This window comes from Xenopus tropicalis, chromosome 7, assembly GCF_000004195.4.
Source record: "Xenopus tropicalis strain Nigerian chromosome 7, UCB_Xtro_10.0, whole genome shotgun sequence".
Lineage (NCBI taxonomy): Eukaryota > Metazoa > Chordata > Amphibia > Anura > Pipidae > Xenopus > Xenopus tropicalis.
Window position 1 is genome coordinate 128,049,567 of NC_030683.2, and position 20,275 is coordinate 128,069,841.

The window sequence follows — 20,275 nt, forward strand, 5'->3', positions numbered from 1 at the left end:
CTTATTGGGGCAGAACAGCCCTATTGGGTTTATTTCATGGTTAAATGATTCCCTTTACTCTGTAATAATAAAACAGTACCTGTACTTGATCCCAACTAAGATATAATTACCCCTTATTGGGGGCAGAACAGCCCTATTGGGTTTATTTCATGGTTCAATGCTCAGAGCATTTGAGCTCCATTAGTAAAATATGCTTCAAGTCAATAAACATAGATCAGAATTAGTTCCCCAGTACGGGGTATTTGTTAGGGAAGCCCCATATTCCCATATTCATTAATATAGTGATAACATGTTCTGTTCTGCTATTACTTATTTGGTTCAACTGTAGAAAATAAAATGAAAATAATCACAAAACAAAAAGTTTCATTGACCAATTTATTTCATTTAAGTGACAACACATTTATTTTAGGGGTGGGAAACGTGGGGCTCGCTATTAATCACTGAACATTTAATACATTTGCTGATTCATCTTGAGTCACTTTGGGTTCATTTGATACCTGGAAAAAAACAGAGATTTATTATGTATTGTTGTTTTGTCACATTTTGTTATTTTTCTTTTTGTCTTCTCCCCATACCACAGATTAGGGATGCACCAAATCCACTATTTTGGGATTCAGCCGAACTCCGAATCCTTCGTGAAAGATTTTATCTTTTTATCAGTCTTAAAGTGATACTGACACATTCCAGGTGTTATAAGAACATGTGGTTATCACTGTGTTTGCTTTTGTCACTCCTTTAGCTGTGGTTGCTTTGACTTGGGATTCAGGGCAAGAGCTGATAGGTGCTCAAACGGGACATGATTGAGTTAGAGAGGGTCCAGAGAAGGGCAACTAAGCTGGTAAAGGGTATGGGAAGTCTCAGTTATGGGGAAAGACTGGCCCAGTTGGGTTTGTTTACACTGGAGAAGAGGCGCTTAAGAGGTGACATGATAACTATGTATAAATATATAAGGGAATCATATAATAACCTTTCTAATGCTTTATTTACTTCGGACAGTTGGGCTCACAGCCCTTGTCACAGCCAGGAACATCGGCCACTTTCCAGCTGTCCCCAAATTCTTTTTCACTTTTGGCTTTGGCACCGTTGCCCATTATGAAATCATCGCTTGGGTCCTTGTTGCCGTTGCCACACAGACCACTGACTGCGTTGGCGTAATTCTGGGGAACAATCACTCTGGCATAACTGTTCAAGTCATAGGTCACAGTAATCTCGAAATCCGTCCTGATGAACACATGGATACCCTTGATATGTGCAACTATTTTATTATTTTCGTAGTAGTAGGGCAGCTGCGTCTGAACACCATTGACCTGAAGAAATAAAAGACCTTGTTTAACACCTTGGCCGGAACTGGGGATAGGGGCATATGAACTTCCGATACCAGCTTTTCTACCCTTACCTGAATTTCTCGAGGTCTATCTTTGTCAACAACTATCTTCTGGCCGTAGACTTCCAATGACACAACTTTCTTTCCACGATTGTTATTCTGAACAGTGACGCTAAAGGGGGTTAATGATGAATCGGCGGAGGTAACTTTGGCCATCTGGTATACGCACGTGCCCATGTAGTCAAACTTTCTTCCATCAAAGGTTGTGTAGTGAGGGTCTCCAGAGGCTATACAAGTTGAAAAACCAGATGGATGACAGCCCCGTTTACCACTGACTACTTTGCACACCTCACCGGCTTTACATCTCCTCTCCTGGCAAACCACTTGCCCAGACTGTGGGTCACATCTACAGTAGGAACTGCAAGTGTCGTCGGCCCAATACTCCTCATTGGCTTGGTAGTACAGACCCTTATAGTTACAGCCGCAGCTTGTGCTTGGAACACACTGGTCTGAACTGAGGATGAAGCCTTTGTTGCACTGGCAGGATTCTACACAAGGTTCTTTACACGTGTCTGGGGCTGTTCTGTCAGCACAACTGGCCGGACATGCAGTGGCACAAGCCTCATAGTGACTGTTGGCTGGGCAATCCAGGGCTGTAATAAAAAAAATACAAAAATAATATGAATATCTATATGGTAAATATTCATTTGTTCAAAATTGAGTTCTAATAGAGTATACCTAGACATTTTATAAAGATATGCTGGTTACTCATGGGTTTTGTTCTTAGATAGATAGTTACATAGTTAAGTTGAGTTGAAAAAAGACCAAGGTCCATCAAGTTTAAACCTTCCAAGCGAACCCAGCACCCACATATAAACCTATACTGACTCATCTATACACTCCCATACAGTATGTTAAATATATTTACCAAAATCAATACTAACTGTAGATTTTAGTATCTCAATAGCCTTAGATATTCTACTTGTTCAAGAACTCATCCAGGCCCCTCTTATAGGCATTAACAGAGTCTGCCATTACCCCATCACTAGGAAGGGCATTCCCCAACCTCACTGCCCTCACCGTGAGGAACCCCCTATCCAACATCCCCCGGCAGGGCATTCCCCAACCCCCTCACTGCCCTCACCGTGAGGAACCCCCTGCCCAACATCCCCCGGCAGGGCATTCCCCAACCCCCTCACTGCCCTCACCGTGAGGAACCCCCTACCCAACATCCCCCGGCAGGGCATTCCCCAACCTCCTCACTGCCCTCACCGTGAGGAACCCCCTACCCAACATCCCCCGGCAGGGCATTCCCCAACCCCCTCACTGCCCTCACCGTGAGGAACCCCCTACCCAACATCCCCCGGCAGGGCATTCCCCAACCCCCTCACTGCCCTCACCGTGAGGAACCCCATACCCAACATCCCCCGGCAGGGCATTCCCCAACCCCCTCACTGCCCTCACCGTGAGGAACCCCCTACCCAACATCCCCCGGCAGGGCATTCCCCAACCTCCTCACTGCCCTCACCGTGAGGAACCCCCTACCCAACATCCCCCGGCAGGGCATTCCCCAACCCCCTCACTGCCCTCACCGTGAGGAACCCCATACCCAACATCCCCCGACAGGGCATTCCCCAACCTCCTCACTGCCCTCACCGTGAGGAACCCCCTACCCAACATCCCCCGGCAGGGCATTCCCCAACCTCCTCACTGCCCTCACCGTGAGGAACCCCCTACCCAACATCCCCCGGCAGGGCATTCCCCAACCCCCTCACTGCCCTCACCGTGAGGAACCCCCTACCCAACATCCCCCGACAGGGCATTCCCCAACCTCCTCACTGCCCTCACCGTGAGGAACCCCCTACCCAACATCCCCCGGCAGGGCATTCCCCAACCCCCTCACTGCCCTCACCGTGAGATACCCCCTACCCAACATCCCCCGACAGGGCATTCCCCAACCTCCTCACTGCCCTCACCGTGAGGAACCCCCTACCCAACATCCCCCGGCAGGGCATTCCCCAACCTCCTCACTGCCCTCACCGTGAGGAACCCCCTACCCAACATCCCCCGGCAGGGCATTCCCCAACCTCCTCACTGCCCTCACCGTGAGGAACCCCCTGCCCAACATCCCCCGGCAGGGCATTCCCCAACCTCCTCACTGCCCTCACCGTGAGGAATCCCCTACCCAACATCCCCCGACAGGGCATTCCCCAACCCCCTCACTGCCCTCACCGTGAGATACCCCCTACCCAACATCCCCCGGCAGGGCATTCCCCAACCCCCTCACTGCCCTCACCGTGAGGAACCCCCTACCCAACATCCCCCGACAGGGCATTCCCCAACCTCCTCACTGCCCTCACCGTGAGGAATCCCCTACCCAACATCCCCCGACAGGGCATTCCCCAACCCCCTCACTGCCCTCACCGTGAGGAACCCCCTACCCAACATCCCCCGACAGGGCATTCCCCAACCTCCTCACTGCCCTCACCGTGAGGAACCCCCTACCCAACATCCCCTGGCAGGGCATTCCCCAACCCCCTCACTGCCCTCACTGTAAGGAACCCCCTACCCAACATCCCCCGGCAGGGCATTCCCCAACCCCCTCACTGCCCTCACCATGAGGAACCCCCTACCCAACATCCCCCGGCAGGACATTCCCCAACCTCCTCACTGCCCTCACCGTGAGGAACCCCCTACCCAACATCCCCCGGCAGGGCATTCCCCAACCCCCTCACTGCCCTCACCGTGAGGAACCCCTACCCAACATCCCCCGGCAGGGCATTCCCCAACCCCCTCACTGCCCTCACCGTGAGGAACCCCCTACCCAACATCCCCCGGCAGGGCATTCCCCAACCCCCTCACTGCCCTCACCGTGAGGAACCCCCTACCCAACATCCCCCGGCAGGGCATTCCCCAACCCCCTCACTGCCCTCACCGTGAGGAACCCCCTACCCAACATCCCCCGGCAGGGCATTCCCCAACCCCCTCACTGCCCTCACCGTGAGGAACCCCCTACCCAACATCCCCCGGCAGGGCATTCCCCAACCCCCTCACCGTGAGGAACCCCCTACCCAACATCCCCCGGCAGGGCATTCCCCAACCCCCTCACTGCCCTCACCGTGAGGAACCCCCTACCCAACATCCCCCGGCAGGGCATTCCCCAACCTCCTCACTGCCCTCACCGTGAGGAACCCCCTACCCAACATCCCCCGGCAGGGCATTCCCCAACCCCCTCACTGTGAGGAACCCCTGCAGAAACCCTACTATAGTTTATATAAATACCCCGCTGTGTAGCCCCGGGGGCAGCCGTTCCTGCACTGGTACAGCTGGGGTGTTTGCTACAGAAACCCTACTATAGTTTATATAAATACCCCGCTGTGTAGCCCCGGGGGCAGCCATTCCTGCACTGGTACAGCTGGGGTGTTTGCTACAGAAACCCTACTATAGTTTATATAAATACCCCGCTGTGTAGCCCCGGGGGCAGCCACTCCTGCACTGGTACAGCTGGGGTGTTTGCTACAGAAACCCTACTATAGTTTATATAAATACCCCGCTGTGTAGCCCCGGGGGCAGCCATTCCTGCACTGGTACAGCTGGGGTGTTTGCTACAGAAACCCTACTATAGTTTATATAAATACCCCGCTGTGTAGCCCCGGGGGCAGCCATTCCTGCACTGGTACAGCTGGGGTGTTTGCTACAGAAACCCTACTATAGTTTATATAAATACCCCACTGTGTAGCCCCAGGGGCAGCCATTCCTGCACTGGTACAGCTGGGGTGTTTGCTACAGAAACCCTACTATAGTTTATATAAATACCCCGCTGTGTAGCCCCGGGGGCAGCCATTCCTGCACTGGTACAGCTGGGGTGTTTGCTACAGAAACCCTACTATAGTTTATATAAATACCCCACTGTGTAGCCCCAGGGGCAGCCATTCCTGCACTGGTACAGCTGGGGTGTTTGCTACAGAAACCCTACTATAGTTTATATAAATACCCCGCTGTGTAGCCCCGGGGGCAGCCATTCCTGCACTGGTACAGCTGGGGTGTTTGCTACAGAAACCCTACTATAGTTTATATAAATACCCCACTGTGTAGCCCCAGGGGCAGCCATTCCTGCACTGGTACAGCTGGGGTGTTTGCTACAGAAACCCTTACTATAGTTTATGTAGGGACCCATAGGGTTAAGCTCCATATGGCTTTATCCTCTACCTCTTCACACCTTTACTATTATTGGGCAGAAGCCCTTGTACTTAGTTTACAGTTGTATAACTATCCCTTATAGGTTTAGCCTGGTTGTACTCGCCCCCTGCAGGCTGATATAGTGTCTGGCAGGAGGGAGTGGCTTCCTCTCTGGCTGCCGGGCTGCTACCTGAAGCAGATCTCCATTGAGCCTGGGTACAGATGGGCCCCAGTAGCCACATCCATCCAAATTAAAGTCGGGGACAGGGCCCCGTGAATGACAGTATAGCAGTATATGTAATAGCCCCTCTAGGAGGTGTGAGATCAGTCAGACTTATTTAGCAAGGGCAGTCTTTAGCCCCATCCAGGATAATAGGAAAGGAGTAGTCTTCCTACCAGGCCTTTATTGCCTTATTGTAGGGACACAGAAGTGCTAGGGACTTAGGTTAGCAAATGTGCCTTGCCCTACCTCTTGATGAGAAGGGACTACGCCGATGAGCTGCCTGTACCTATCCTTCTGTTGGTGCTTTGCCTACCCAACCTGTTGATGAGAAGGGATCACTAGGGAAACATCATATTCTACCTATTGAGCATCTGTATTAACGATTGTACTTCTGTATGCTGGTCTGTTTAACATCTGAGTGAGTATATTGAAATACCCTGAAATATCATTGTCTTGGACAATAAAGTATTATCTAGTTCATCTGCAAGAGCTCCTGGCGTCCATTACCTATTCTATATTCAGCAATTACATCTATTACACTACACAGTGGCAATGGGAGGTATAGTTCAACAACATCCTCCGTTACAAGCTCCCATATAGCGGAGGCCCATCCTGATGTATGAGAGTCCAATGTGCCCCATGTTCTAACCATACCCTGGGTTTAAAGTGCTTTTTAGCCAAAAAGGGGTTACATTTATATAATACAAAAACATACTTACCAGCCAATACGGCCAACATAGCCCCCAGCAGCAGGATAGTTACCCGAGCCATGGCTGTACATAGGGGCAAACAAGAGAAAGGAGAGTGAGCGTGTGCAGAAATACACTGATCTCTAAATAATCATGTAACTAATCAGTAGCTTCAGATAAAATCTCTTTAGCATACACTTATTGTATTTACTTACCGGGGCTAAAACACATGCTGTTCTGTACAGCTAATAAACTTCATTTGTAGCCCCAGGGCAAGAGAAAAGTGATACATCCCTGAAATTCCTAGTAATTCCCTCCGACTTCCCTGAATCAGATATAAATCAGTATAAATCCTGCAGTATAGGGGCATCTCTGCAATGTGCCAGCTGGGAAAGGGCTCTCATAGGGTTAAACACAGAAGGAATATCTATATAACGTTGCTTAGCGAGTATACGGGTCAGTATATTCCCCTTGTGAGCAAGGAGAGGCATCGATAGGCAACCACAATATGTATCTGAATTCACTCAGAAGAGCTTATATATATTTATATTGTTTTTTCTCATAATACTTTCTCAGTATTCTAGCAAGTAAAAGAACGCCCATATAACAAGAGGTGAATGCACACTGATGTGTATAAGCAATCACTACAAGTGCAGAACCAGAACCAGAACCTACCTGCAGGCTTGACTGGATACAATATACAGCAACGGATCCAATATCCACCTTATATACTCTCTGCCCCACTCCCAGCAGCCAATAGGCAGAGGGATTCCCTTGGGAACAACAAGGTGTGAGAGAATGTTACACAGAGGGGGGGTCGGGGGCATTGGGATTACAGAGAATTAAGAGGGGCATTAAGATGAGTGCAACAAAATTCACTGCAACCTGTGCGTGGCCTTGGGTCACTCACACTGCCAATGCCCAGAAGCCTGGCACAACATCCAGAAGTAGTGATGAGCAAATCTGTTCCGTTTCAAAAGATCCGCGAAACGGTGAAAAATGTGCGAAACGGTGAAAATGTCGTGCGACAAAAAAAATTGTCGCCCGCGGCTATATATTTTTTGACGCCCACGACAATTTTTGGACGTGCGGCGAATTTTTCCGCGGCGAAATTTTTCATCCGTTTCGCGAAACGCGGAAATTCGCCGCGAATCCATGCCTGGCGAAACTTTTCGCCCATCACTATCCAGAAGGCTTGAAGTGGCAGGAAGTGTGGCAGCAGTGGTAGAGAGCAGGGTAGAAGGGGTAGAGAGCAGGGTAGAAGGGGTAGAGAGCAGGGTAGAAGGGGTAGAGAGCAGGGTAGAAGGGGTAGAGAGCAGGGTAGAAGGGGTAGAGAGCAGGGTAGAAGGGGTAGAGAGCAGGGTAGAAGGGGTAGAGAGCAGGGTAGAAGGGGTAGAGAGCAGGGTAGAAGGGGTAGAGAGCAGGGTAGAAGGCAGAGAGCAGGGTAGAAGGGGCAGAGAGCAGGGTAGAAGGGGCAGAGAGCAGGGTAGAAGGGGTAGAGAGCAGGGTAGAAGGGGTAGAGAGCAGGGTAGAAGGGGTAGAGAGCAGGGTAGAAGGGGCAGAGAGCAGGGTAGAAGGGGTAGAGAGCAGGGTAGAAGGGGTAGAGAGCAGGGTAGAAGGGGTAGAGAGCAGGGTAGAAGGGGTAGAGAGCAGGGTAGAAGGGGCAGAGAGCAGGGTAGAAGGCAGAGAGCAGGGTAGAAGGGGTAGAGAGCAGGGTAGAAGGGGTAGAGAGCAGGGTAGAAGGGGTAGAGAGCAGGGTAGAAGGGGTAGAGAGCAGGGTAGAAGGGTCAGAGAGCAGGGTAGAAGGGGTAGAGAGCAGGGTAGAAGGGGTAGAGAGCAGGGTAGAAGGGGTAGAGAGCAGGGTAGAAGGGGTAGAGAGCAGGGTAGAAGGCAGAGAGCAGGGTAGAAGGGGCAGAGAGCAGGGTAGAAGGGGCAGAGAGCAGGGTAGAAGGGGCAGAGAGCAGGGCAGAAGGGGCAGAGAGCAGGGTAGAAGGGGCAGAGAGCAGGGTAGAAGGGGCAGAGAGCAGGATAGGATGGGCAGAGAGCAGGGTAGAAGGCAGAGAGCAGGGTAGAAGGGGCAGAGAGCAGGATAGGATGGGCAGAGAGCAGGGTAGAAGGCAGAGAGCAGGGTAGAAGGGGCAGAGATCAGGGTAGAAGGGGCAGATAGCAGGGCAGGAGGGGCAGAGAGCAGGGTAGAAGGGGCAGATAGCAGGGCAGGAGGGGCAGAGAGCAGGGTAGAAGGGGTAGAGAGCAGGGCAGGAGGGGCAGGAAACAAGGAGAAGGAGGGGAAAGTCGCTGGGAAAGCAAAGAAAAAACTTGGCAACATTTTCAGCAACATCCTGGGAACATCCAACAGATTTACTCTGCTCGAGGGCAAACGCTGGGGGAGCTGGCAGGGGAGGAGGAGGAGCTCAGTAGGGTTTTTATTGAAAACTTCATAAGAAAGATTTAACATAACTCAGACATGCCGGCCAATAATTACAACTTACAACCAAAATTCACCCCCCCCCCAGTCCCCTGGCCAAATGTCCCAATGAAGAACCCGACAAATGGACAAAAGCAGTCTCAGTCCAATGAAGAGTCTATGGGGCTGATTCACTAATGTGCGATAAAATGTGCGCTATTTATAGCGTGCGGTAAAAATTTTATCGCGTCTAAATTTTCGCGACTTATCACACGATTCACTATAAGCACAGTTGCGGTAATTTGCACGCGATACAGCATGCAATATTTTAGTCGCAAAAATGCTACGCGCGCTAAATAACGTGTGCGCTAAATAACTAGCGCCAAATAACGTGTGCGCTACTTTTCGTATGTGCGCTAATTAACGCATACGCGATATTTACTGCATACACGCTAATTAACACACGCCCAGAGCGGTAATGACCGCATGCGTGCTATTGAACGCATGCACATCGTGGTACTTTTCGCGTGCGCGCTATTTAGCGCACGTGCGATAACGTTTGCGTGCGCGCTAATTGTCGCGACATTACGCACGCGGCAGCATAAAACTGGCGCCATTTTGCGCATTTGCCCTGGGAGAGCACAGAAGTGCTAGAGAGAGAGAGAGAAAGACTAAAAAAACATGGAGGCTGCAAAAAATAGAGCAAAACAGAGGGAGCACCTTCCTCCTACTGTGTCCCCTAGCTCTAATGACTCAGAGAGGCCACATTATTTGGGGAGTCCTGAGCAGTCTGAGCCTGAGGGTACAGGCAGGGACTACCGTCTGGAGGAAGCCACCGGTGAGAGCGATGATCTTCTTCCCCCTCATCTGGACCCTCAGCTTCCAAAGGGAAGAGGCAGGAGAGGCTGCGGAACGTAAAGTTCTCGGAATTCGAGAACGAGGCACTTATAGAGAAAATAATTGGAAAATATGCCCCAAGGGACACCCACAGCCCAAAAGAGCCAGGTCTGGAAGGACATTGCGGAGCGCGTTAACAGCGTAGCTTCTACGTGCTGGCATAAAAAGTCGTTGTATGCCAAGCACGTAGAAGCTACGTTTCCCATAAAGACAGCGCGTTCTCTGCACTTTGCAGTTTCCATTTTTTTTTTACTTTTTTTTACACAGGCATACACTTACACACACACATATACACACCTATACACACATACACACTCCTTTTGCAAGTGTGCCTACATATTTTTTACTTTGCCTTTATTTTATTTTCCATTTTTAGCCTTTACACACTAATCAGTTTTATTTTATATTATTGATTTTATTTGTTTCATTGCTTTTTCAGTTCTGCATTGTGCTTTATTTCTGTTTTATTACTTGTTTTACTCTATTACGGAAATGCAGAACATTCATTAAACTATCCAGGCCAGCGGGATGGGCTGGCTGCAGGCGAGCGCTCCGGCCCGTCTAGTCCTGTGGCTCCTGCTTCTTATTTGGCTCCTCATACGGTGGCGACAGGCCCTTTTATAAGGTTGCGCCCGTGCGTACGTGTGACGTCACACGTACGCACGGACGCAACCTTATAAAAGGTCCTGTCGCCGCTGTAGAAGGAGCCGAATAAAGAGCAGGAGCCACAAGAAGCAGCATCTATGGGGGGCACTGTGTATGGGGGGAATTTACTATTGGAGGTACTCTCTATGGGGGCTACTGTGTATGGGGGCACTGTGTATGGGGGAATTTTCTATTGGAGGTACTTTCTATGGGGGCAATTGGGGGCTACTGTGTATGGGGGCACTGTGTATGGGGGAATTTTCTATTGGAGGTACTTTCTATGGGGGCAATTGGGGGCTACTGTGTATGGGGGCACTGTGTATGGGGGGCATTGTGTATGGGGGCACTGTGTATGGGGGAATTTTCTATTGGAGGTACTTTCTATGGGGGCAATTGGGGGCTACTGTGTATGGGGGCACTGTGTATGGGGGGCATTGTGTATGGGGCACTGTGTATGGGGGAATTTTCTATTGGAGGTACTTTCTATGGGGGCAATTGGTGGCTACTGTGTATGGGGGCACTGTGTATGGGGGGCATTGTGTATGGGGGCACTGTGTATGGGGGAATTTTCTATTGGAGGTACTTTCTATGGGGACAATTGGGGGCTACTGTGTATGGGGGCACTGTGTATGGGGGGCATTGTGTATGGGGGCACTGTGTATGGGGGAATTTTCTATTGGAGGTACTTTCTATGGGGGCAATTGGGGGCTACTGTGTATGGGGCACTGTGTATGGGGGGCATTGTGTATGGGGCACTGTGTATGGGGGCAATTGGGGGCACTGTGTATGGGGGTATTGTCTATGGGGCAATGTGTATGGGGTACTGTCTTTGGGTGCACTTTCTATGGGTGTATTGTGTATGGGGGGGGGCAAAACTGGTACATAGTTATAACTCACTTATAACTGACTGCCTTCTCTCTTTATTTTTATTAGATAGTACAGTATGAGGGTATAGCACATTTGCGTCTGATCCCGCCATTTCAACTATATATAAGGAGTATTTATTTTTTTTTTAAAAATGGGGTGTGGTAATTGGGGCCACAAAAGTGGGCATGCACCAAAAATTGCAGCGCTGCGCGCACCAAATCTTTTTGTCCCTCTTTTCATTTTTCAAATGTTGAGAGGTATGCTTTAGCTAATGCCCGAGCTGGAACTAGGGGTAGGCAGAAGAGGCACCTGCCTAGGGTGCAACAATTGGGGGGTGCCAGGCAGAAACCTCTCCTACCTAACCCTAGCCCGCGCTCCCTTCTCTTGCCCCCGCCGGTTGTCAATACTCGGTGGGGGCAATGACTCCCTTTCACCACCTTCCCACATCACCCGAAGATTCGCAGGAATACAGATGAAGCTATACAGTCAAAAGATGTTCAACTAAACAGATAAAGGTAAATAGAATATATTTTGGGGCTAAATTGGGCAGGTTTTTTTAGTTGTTCTTGCAATTTCGGGGAGAAATCTAACTTTGGATCTTTTTTTTTCTTTATTTCAGGCCAAACAGCAAACTTCTACAAAGAACCGCGTCCACAATTCTGCATGTAGGAAAGCAAGAATGGCGCTGCTGAATAGCTATAGGTGTGCAATTTCAGAAAACATATAGTTTGTGGGGGTATTTCACAGGTAAGGGGGTGTTTAGACTGAAAAGCTGCATGGTGTGCATTTAGAGCGCAGCTCCAAACTTTCGAGCTGAAATTGCTCTTGTGTGTTGCCCCTGTTTTGGGCTGTTTGGAGGCCGTGTCTTTAGGTGCACCCATGCATGTGGGGTATCGTTTTGTTCAGGACAAGTTGCAGATTGATATTCTAGTGTTTTTTTTGTAGTTATGGCAATTTTGTGGAGAAATCTAACTTTGGATCTTTTTTTTTTTTTTCAGGCCAAACAGCAAACTTCTACAAAGAACTGCGTCCATAATTCTGCATGTAGGAAAGCAAGAATGGTGCTGCTGAATAGCTACAGGTGTGCACTTTCAGAAAACATGTAGTTTTTGGGGGTATCTCACAGGTAAGGGGGTGTTTAGACTGAAAAACTGCATGGAGTGCACTTAGAGCGCAGCTCCAAACTTTCAAGCTGAAATTGTTCTTGTGTATTGCCCCTGTTTTGGGCTGTTTGGAGGCCGTGTCTTTAGGTGCACCCATACATGTGGGGTATCGTTTTGTTCAGGACAAGTTGCAGATTGATATTCTAGTGGGTTTTTTTTGTATTTATGGCAATTTTGTGGAGAAATCTAACTTTGGATCTTTTTTTTTCTTTATTTCAGGCCAAACAGCAAACTTCTACAAAGAACTGCGTCCATAATTCTGCATGTAGGAAAGCAAGAATGGTGCTGCTGAATAGCTACAGGTGTGCACTTTCAGAAAACATATAGTTTTTGGGGATATCTCACAGGTAAGGGGGTGTTTAGACTGAAAAACTGCATGGAGTGCACTTAGAGCGCAGCTCCAAACTTTCGAGCTGAAATTGTTCTTGTGTATTGCCCCTGTTTTGGGCTGTTTGGAGGCCGTGTCTTTAGGTGCACCCATACATGTGGGGTATCGTTTTGTTCAGGACAAGTTGCAGATTGATATTCTAGTGGTTTTTTTTTGTATTTATGGCAATTTTGTGGAGAAATCTAACTTTGGATCTTTTTTTTTCTTTATTTCAGGCCAAACAGCAAACTTCTACAAAGAACTGCGTCCATAATTCTGCATGTAGGAAAGCAAGAATGGTGCTGCTGAATAGCTACAGGTGTGCACTTTCAGAAAACATATAGTTTTTGGGGATATCTCACAGGTAAGGGGGTGTTTAGACTGAAAAACTGCATGGAGTGCACTTAGAGCGCAGCTCCAAACTTTCGAGCTGAAATTGTTCTTGTGTATTGCCCCTGTTTTGGGCTGTTTGGAGGCCGTGTCTTTAGGTGCACCCATACATGTGGGGTATCGTTTTACTCGGGATAACTTGTTCTTTCATAACCTGCCTTCATTTGAAAATTTTCATTGGTGTTTTATTCTCAAATTTACTTTGGACTTTGTGACTGTGATAGTGTTTCAGAAAAAAAAAAATATTAAAATATGGTATATGTTTTTACGCTATCTGTATGACCGGAGCTACATTTAGAGCAAAAACTACACCACAACTAAAAATATAGAGGTGTGCAGTTTCTAAAAATGTGTGACTTATGGGGGTATTCCATTTCTGTCATATATGCCATGTTAAAATAGAGATGGCCTTTTCACTTTTTTTTCGATGTAAAATTGCACTAAATGCTGTTTTATTATTGGGGTGTCTTCTGGACAAGAAAAGTGGGGTACCAATGCATATTTGGTATTGTTGGATTCAGCAGAATTGGGGCTTTTACAAACAGTAACATTTTTGTAAGTTAATGTAATTGTTCTTGGAAAAAATACACAAAATAAAAATACTTTTTTCTTTATTTCACTTTTTTTTCAACATATTTCACTCAAAAAATGTGTTAAATCTCCAGAAAAAGTACAAAATTTTATTATAATGTTCAAGCCCAATTCGTTCCGGAAAAAACGATATATAACATGCTTTATTTCATGTAGGTTTTCTTGTCAAGAAACTGAAGCAAATGTAATGAGTGCAAAATGTCTAAAAACGGCTTGGCAGTAGATGTTCACTTTTGGGACAAATTGGCTGGCAGTGAGGGTTAAACGGGAACAAATATAATATTGCAATTATTCTGGCAACAAAACATTGGATTGGCAGTTATCCCACTCACCAGAAAATACGCTACGTACTAATTAGCGCAAGTTTTACTATTCAGCAAAATGGGCTAAAGGCAAAATTGTTGGCAGAATATTTGCAAACATTTAACCCATATAGCATATTGATGTGTTACTGATAAATGTAAGAGTGTAGGGGAAACTACATGGAAGTATAGAATACCATATCAAGGAAGGAAAAATAATGAGACATTACTCAGTTCAAAAGTACAAAAATAAAAACTTTTATTTTAACAATAAAAAAAACTCTTAAAATTTTTCTGAAAAAGTAAAAAAAAAAAAATTAGGGCTTGCTGCCCTTCATTTCACTGATGTCCCCCTGGAGCTGGGCCAACTGGGCCTTGATATTGTCCAGATCCTTCTGCACTGACCAAAGTGTGGGGTCAGTCCTCCAGGTGATGTTTGGGTCCCCACATCTTCGGTCCGTTGCGAGGGTCCCTTGTCCGCAGGAGGACCCCGCAGGAGGACCTGGTGCCCAGCGTTTGGCTGGGGGAGAGTTCAGGGCCTGGGGGAGAACTCCAGGCCTGGGGAGAGTTTTCTCCAGTGGAGAACTCCAGGGGGGGAGTGTCCAGGGCCTGGGGAGTCTGTGGGGCTGATGGGGCCTCGGGGGACTCTGGGGCCTCTGGTGCTGCTGGGGCCTCGGGGGCCTGGGCGGGTGCTGGAGCCTCGGGGGCCTGGGCGGGTGCTGGGGCCCCGGGTCCTGGGCGGGTGCTGGGGCTTTGGGGGCCTCAGGAGCCTGGTGGGCCTCGGGAGCCTGGGGGGCCTGGGGTTGTGCCTCGGGAGGGAGAAGAGGTGCCACATTCATATGGAGTATTGCAAGGTGTTATTTAAATCTATTATACATATATATATACATTCACAAAACATTTTTTGGGCCTCCCTCCTCCCACACCCCCACTGGCCCCTCCCCCTGTGAACCCTCACATCAATACAAAGGACACACAGACATTGTTGGCCAGGGCCCCCTAAAGCATTCGTGGCCCTTCCCCAAACGACTCACACTATGGGCCGCTCCCTGCTGCTTCCTCCCTGCTTTAAACTCATTTATGCATATGTATTTGAAAATAGATGTGTATATATATATATATGTGTATATGTATTTTTCAAAATACTCCAAAATATTAAAAATTCCCTCTTTATTGTCAACTTTATTGTGTGTTTTTGAAAAAACATGCATATATACACATATGTGTGTATATATACCCGGCTATTAGGTCACGCAGGATGGCCCTCTTCCTCTCATGGACCCCTATTGGCCCCAGCGGCAGCCTGTCATACCCTGAGCGCGGGAAACACTCAATAATATAGCGCCTCTCCCCCGGTAGCAGCTCAGAAACCCCAGTCATGGTGCTCTCAGTTTGGTGACAGCAGGCTCTAAGACACAAAATGGCCAGAGATGGTCAGACTCCATCAGGTCAGCGAGGCCAGGAAAGCAGAGCATGAGGCTGCCATGTTGAGCCTGCAAGAGGAGCAGGTAGAACTTTAAAGCCAAAAAGTGGCTCTGTTGGCAAAACAAAATGTGCTACCCCAGCAACAGGCACAAAAGCCAACAGAGCCAACAAGTTCTACCAGCGCAGCTCCCCCCCCCTGCAGGCTCAACTAGGCAGCTTCGCAAAAGAAAATAAATGTGACACATTAGGGATTTGTGGAACTTATCTTTTCTTAGGCATATGTTTTTTGCCAAGTTTTTTTTTTTCTTTTTGTGTTGCGGGTGGTATAATAACCTGCTTAAAACATTTATTTGGGAACTGTTCCCTCACAATAAAACTTTTTTTTGGGGAAAAGTTGTTTGGTATTTCTTGTGTATGGGATTAAAGAGTGTAGGTACTTACAGGCAAAGTAACTGGTAACAATTTGTCCCCGGACTTGACTCCCTCGGGCATCCACACTTTGGACAGGATCTGGTGGATGGATGGGGTCTTCCAGGTCATCAGCCACCTCACCTGTTGGGATTTCATTACAGTAATGATGCTTCATTGTTATTTGTATATGACAATAAAACTTGAAAAATGTAAAACCTGGTAAGCCGTGCCGGTTGGCCAGATTGTGCAGTACAGCACACGCACCATTGATGTTTGCAACTTTTGTGGGGCTGTACAGCAGACTGCCTCCTGATTTATCCAGGCAGCGGAACCGGCTTTTGAGGACCCCAAACGTCCGCTCAATCACAGACCACGCTCTCACATGTGCTTGATTAAAAGCACGATCCGCCCGTGAACGCGGCCTGTGAATAGGTGTTATGAGCCACCGACCGTACGGGTAGCCAGCATCTCCTGAAATAAAATAATATGGAATAAGATGGTGCAAACAAATAAGCTGCTTCCAGTCTCCCTGTGTCAAAACAGGGCCCTTTTGCAACAGATGTGACTTTGTGAGACTGATAGATACTGACACTACAAGCAGCTGCTTTGACTCTCCCAGTCGCAAAAGAGGGCACTTTACACATTGCATTACAAGCTTATGGCAGGCAGGGACTGGTTTTACAGTGGGACACACAAAGCAAATGTGGGCAAGTTGTGCTAGATAAGTGACACAAATACTTACCTAACAGCCACCCGTGCGGCATTTGTCCTGTCTCAAAAGCTTGATAAAGTGCGGACTGCCCGAGGATATATGCATCGTGAGAGGAGCCGGGGAACCCAGACACGACACTCAGAATATTCATACGGCCATCACATACCACCTGAACATTTAGGGAGTGGTAGCCCTTTCTATTTCTAAAAATGTGCTCCCTGTCTTGGGAGGGGTTTTATGCCACATGGGTGCAATAAATTGCACCCAACACTTACCCCATAAAAATCCTTCTTCATGGTGTTCCACTCGTTCCGATGTTGTGGGAACGAGATGAAATTCCTGGACACAAGGCACCGTGAAAAGGTGGGCTGTGACACCCCCCCATAAACCCCCCAGACCCTCTGGAAGCTGCCAGTGGCAAAAAAGTGCTGGGAGCACAGCAGTTTTACTATCCCGGGCACAGCACGGCTTCGACGAGTCCATGGTTCAAGGGAAGGCTCAAGCAGCTCATAGAGGCTGGAGATTGCTGCCTTATTGAGCCTGTATCACCTGACCACTTCATCCTCGTCTAAGCCCTCCAACGTGGCCCTCTCAGGGAAGAGCCGTGGCCGCATTACACAGGAAGGCTGGGGGTGTGGCTGCGCCTCCTCCTCCTCCAAATCTCCCAAAAGGCCAACCAAATACTCCATATTGTGCAAGATGCAAAAATGTGCTGTGCCCAACACCTCCCCCAATCAGGCACTAAAATACGCACTAATTAACGCATTTTAACGCTTTAGGTACTTTTGTGAAAGATTAGAAAATCACAACAAAAAAAATCGCCAAAATATACCTAGTATTGTATTTGTGCGATTAAATATTTACCGCTATAGTACTGTATATTACGGCGACTAAATATTTACCGCTATAGTACTGTATATTATGGCGACTAAATATTTACCGCTATAGTACTGTATATTATGGCGACTAAATATTTACCGCTATACTACTGTATATTATGGCGACTAAATATTTACCGCTATAGTACTGTATATTATGGCGACTAAATATTTACCGCTATAGTACTGTATATTATGGCGACTAAATATTTACCGCTATAGTACTGTATATTATGGCGACTAAATATTTACCGCTATACTACTGTATATTATGGCGACTAAATATTTACCGCTATAGTACTGTATATTATGGCGACTAAATATTTACCGCTATAGTACTGTATATTATGGCGACTAAATATTGCTATTTGTCGAGTCTTATTTAACACAAAAAAGCGTGCAATAAAATTTATCACACTTTAGTGAATCGGCCCTTATGTCTTTGCCATGGATTTCCAGAAGAGGACGATGGAAAATCAAAACTGTTTACATCCATAGGGGTCTGAGGAGCAAAATCCAACATAGTGAGCTTGGCAGGTCCAGAAAGCTCCAAGTCCCATGTAAGAACCCAGTCTAATAACAACGTTACAACTCCTAGAAAACCTGGGAGAAACATATTGTTACCTGAACTATGGCCCCATGGGGATCCCAGCTGAGAGCACAAATAAGCAGTAAGCCAGGCAGCAGCTAAGAGGGTAAGGGCGGCTAAGAGCAGGGTAGAAGGGGCCGAGAGCAGGGTAGAAGGGGCAGAGAGCAGGGTAGAAGGGGCAGAGAGCAGGGTAGAAGGGGCAGAGAGCAGGGTAGAAGGCAGAGAGCAGGGTAGAAGGGGCAGAGAGCAGGGTAGAAGGGGCAGAGAGCAGGATAGGAGGGGCAGAGAGCAGGGTAGAAGGCGTAGAGAGCAGGATAGAAGGGGTAGAGAGCAGAGTAGAAGGGGCAGAGAGCAGGGTAGAAGGGGCAGAGAGCAGAGTAGAAGGGGCAGAGAGCAGGGTAGAAGGGGCAGAGAGCAGAGTAGAAGGGGCAGAGAGCAGGGCAGGAGGGGCAGAGAGCAGGGTAGAAGGGGCAGAGAGCAGGGTAGAAGGGGCAGAGAGCAGGGTAGAAGGGGCAGAGAGCAGGGTAGAAGGGGTAGAGAGCAGGGTAGAAGGGGCAGAGAGCAGGGTAGAAGGGGCAGAGAGCAGGGCAGGAGGGGTAGAGAGCAGGGTAGAAGGGGTAGAGAGCAGGGTAGAAGGGGTAGAGAGCAGGGTAGAAGGGGCAGAGAGCAGGGTAGAAGGGGTAGAGAGCAAGGTAGAAGGGGCAGAGAGCAGGGTAGAAGGGGCAGAGAGCAGGGCAGGAGGGGTAGAGAGCAGGGTAGAAGGGGTAGAGAGCAGGGTAGAAGGGGCAGAGAGCAGGGTAGAAGGGGCAGAAAGCAGGGCAGGAGGGGCAGAGAGCAGGGTAGAAGGGGCAGAGAGCAGGGCAGGAGGGGCAGAGAGCAGGGTAGAAGGGGCAGAGAGCAGGGTAGAAGGGGCAGAGAGCAGGGTAGAAGGGGCAGAGAGCAGGGCAGGAGGGGTAGAGAGCAGGGTAGAAGGGGCAGAGAGCAGGGTAGAAGGGGCAGAGAGCAGGGTAGAAGGGGCAGATAGCAGGGTAGAAGGGGTAGAGAGCAGGGTAAAAGGGGCAGAGAGCAGGGTAGAAGGGGCAGAGAGCAGGGTAGAAGGGGCAGAAAGCAGGATAGGAGGGGCAGAGAGCAGGGTAGAAGGGGCAGAGAGCAGGGTAGAAGGGGCAGAGAGTAGGGAAGAAGGGGCAGAGAGTAGGGAAGAAGGGGCAGAGAGCAGGGTAGAAGGGGCAGAGAGCAGGATAGGAGGGGCAGAGAGCAGGGTAGAAGGGGCAGAGAGCAGGGTAGAAGGGGCAGAGAGTAGGGAAGAAGGGGCAGAGAGTAGGGAAGAAGGGGCAGAGAGCAGGATAGGAGGGGCAGAGAGCAGGGTAGAAGGGGCAGAGAGCAGGGTAGAAGGGGCAGAGAGTAGGGAAGAAGGGGCAGAGAGCAGGGTAGAAGGGGCAGAGAGCAGGGCAGGAGGGGCAGAGAGCAGGGTAGAAGGGGCAGAGAGCAGGGCAGAAGGGGTAGAGAGCAGGGTAGAAGGGGCAGAGAGCAGGGTAGAAGGGGCAGAGAGCAGGGTAGAAGGGGTAGAGAGCAGGGTAAAAGGGGCAGAGAGCAGGATAGGAGGGGCAGAGAGCAGGGCAGAAGGGGCAGAGAGCAGGGTAGAAGGGGCAGAGAGTAGGGTAGAAGGGGCAGAGAGCAGGGTAGAAGGGGCAGAGAGCAGGGTAGAAGGGGCAGAGAGCAGGGTAGAAGGGGCAGAGAGCAGGATAGGAGGGGCAGAGAGCAGGGTAGAAGGGGTAGAGAGCAGGATAGGAGGGGCAGAGAGCAGGGTAGAAGGGGCAGAGAGAAGGGTAGAAGGGGCAGAGAGCAGGGTAGAAGGGGCAGAGAGCAGGGTAGAAGGGGCAGAGAGCAGGGTAGAAGGGGCAGAGAGCAGGATAGGAGGGGCAGAGAGCAGGGTAGAAGGGGCAGAGAGCAGGGTAGAAGGGGTAGAGAGCAGGGTAGAAGGGGCAGAGAGCAGGGTAGAAGGGGCAGATAGCAGGGTAGAAGGGGCAGAGAGCAGGATAGGAGGGGCAGAGAGCAGGGTAGAAGGGGCAGAGAGCAGGATAGGAGGGGCAGAGAGCAGGGTAGAAGGGGCAGAGAGCAGGGTAGAAGGGGCAGATAGCAGGGTAGAAGGGGCAGATAGCAGGGCAGGAGGGGCAGATGGCAGGGTAGAAGGGGCAGAGAGCAGGGTAGAAGGGGCAGAT

At 49.2% G+C, this 20,275-nt stretch overlaps 1 protein-coding gene across 1 annotated transcript; it reads right to left on the reverse strand.

The window, feature by feature from the left end:
- Positions 1 to 949: 949 nt before the first annotated feature.
- On the reverse strand, positions 950 to 7,146 carry LOC116412021 (IgGFc-binding protein-like). The gene is made up of 4 exons (XM_031905218.1): positions 7,091 to 7,146; positions 6,446 to 6,499; positions 1,397 to 1,977; positions 950 to 1,307 (listed from the first exon to the last, which is right to left on the reverse strand). The coding sequence occupies exons 2-4, from the start codon at positions 6,495 to 6,497 to the stop codon at positions 984 to 986; spliced, it is 957 nt and encodes a 318-aa protein (XP_031761078.1). The 5' UTR covers positions 6,498 to 6,499; positions 7,091 to 7,146; the 3' UTR covers positions 950 to 983.
- Between the last annotated feature and the right edge of the window lie 13,129 nt (positions 7,147 to 20,275).

What these genes read in the sequence shown, in the direction of transcription:
- LOC116412021 (XM_031905218.1), bottom strand. Translation starts at nt 6,497, where the DNA reads ATGGCTCGGGTAACTATCCTGCTGCTGGGGGCTATGTTGGCCGTATTG. An exon ending in TATGTTGGCCGTATTGGCTG is followed by an intron (nt 1,978 to 6,445) that starts GTAAGTATGTTT and finishes TTTTTATTACAG; the next exon opens with CCCTGGATTGCCCAGCCAAC. An exon ending in ATAGACCTCGAGAAATTCAG is followed by an intron (nt 1,308 to 1,396) that starts GTAAGGGTAGAA and finishes TTATTTCTTCAG; the next exon opens with GTCAATGGTGTTCAGACGCA.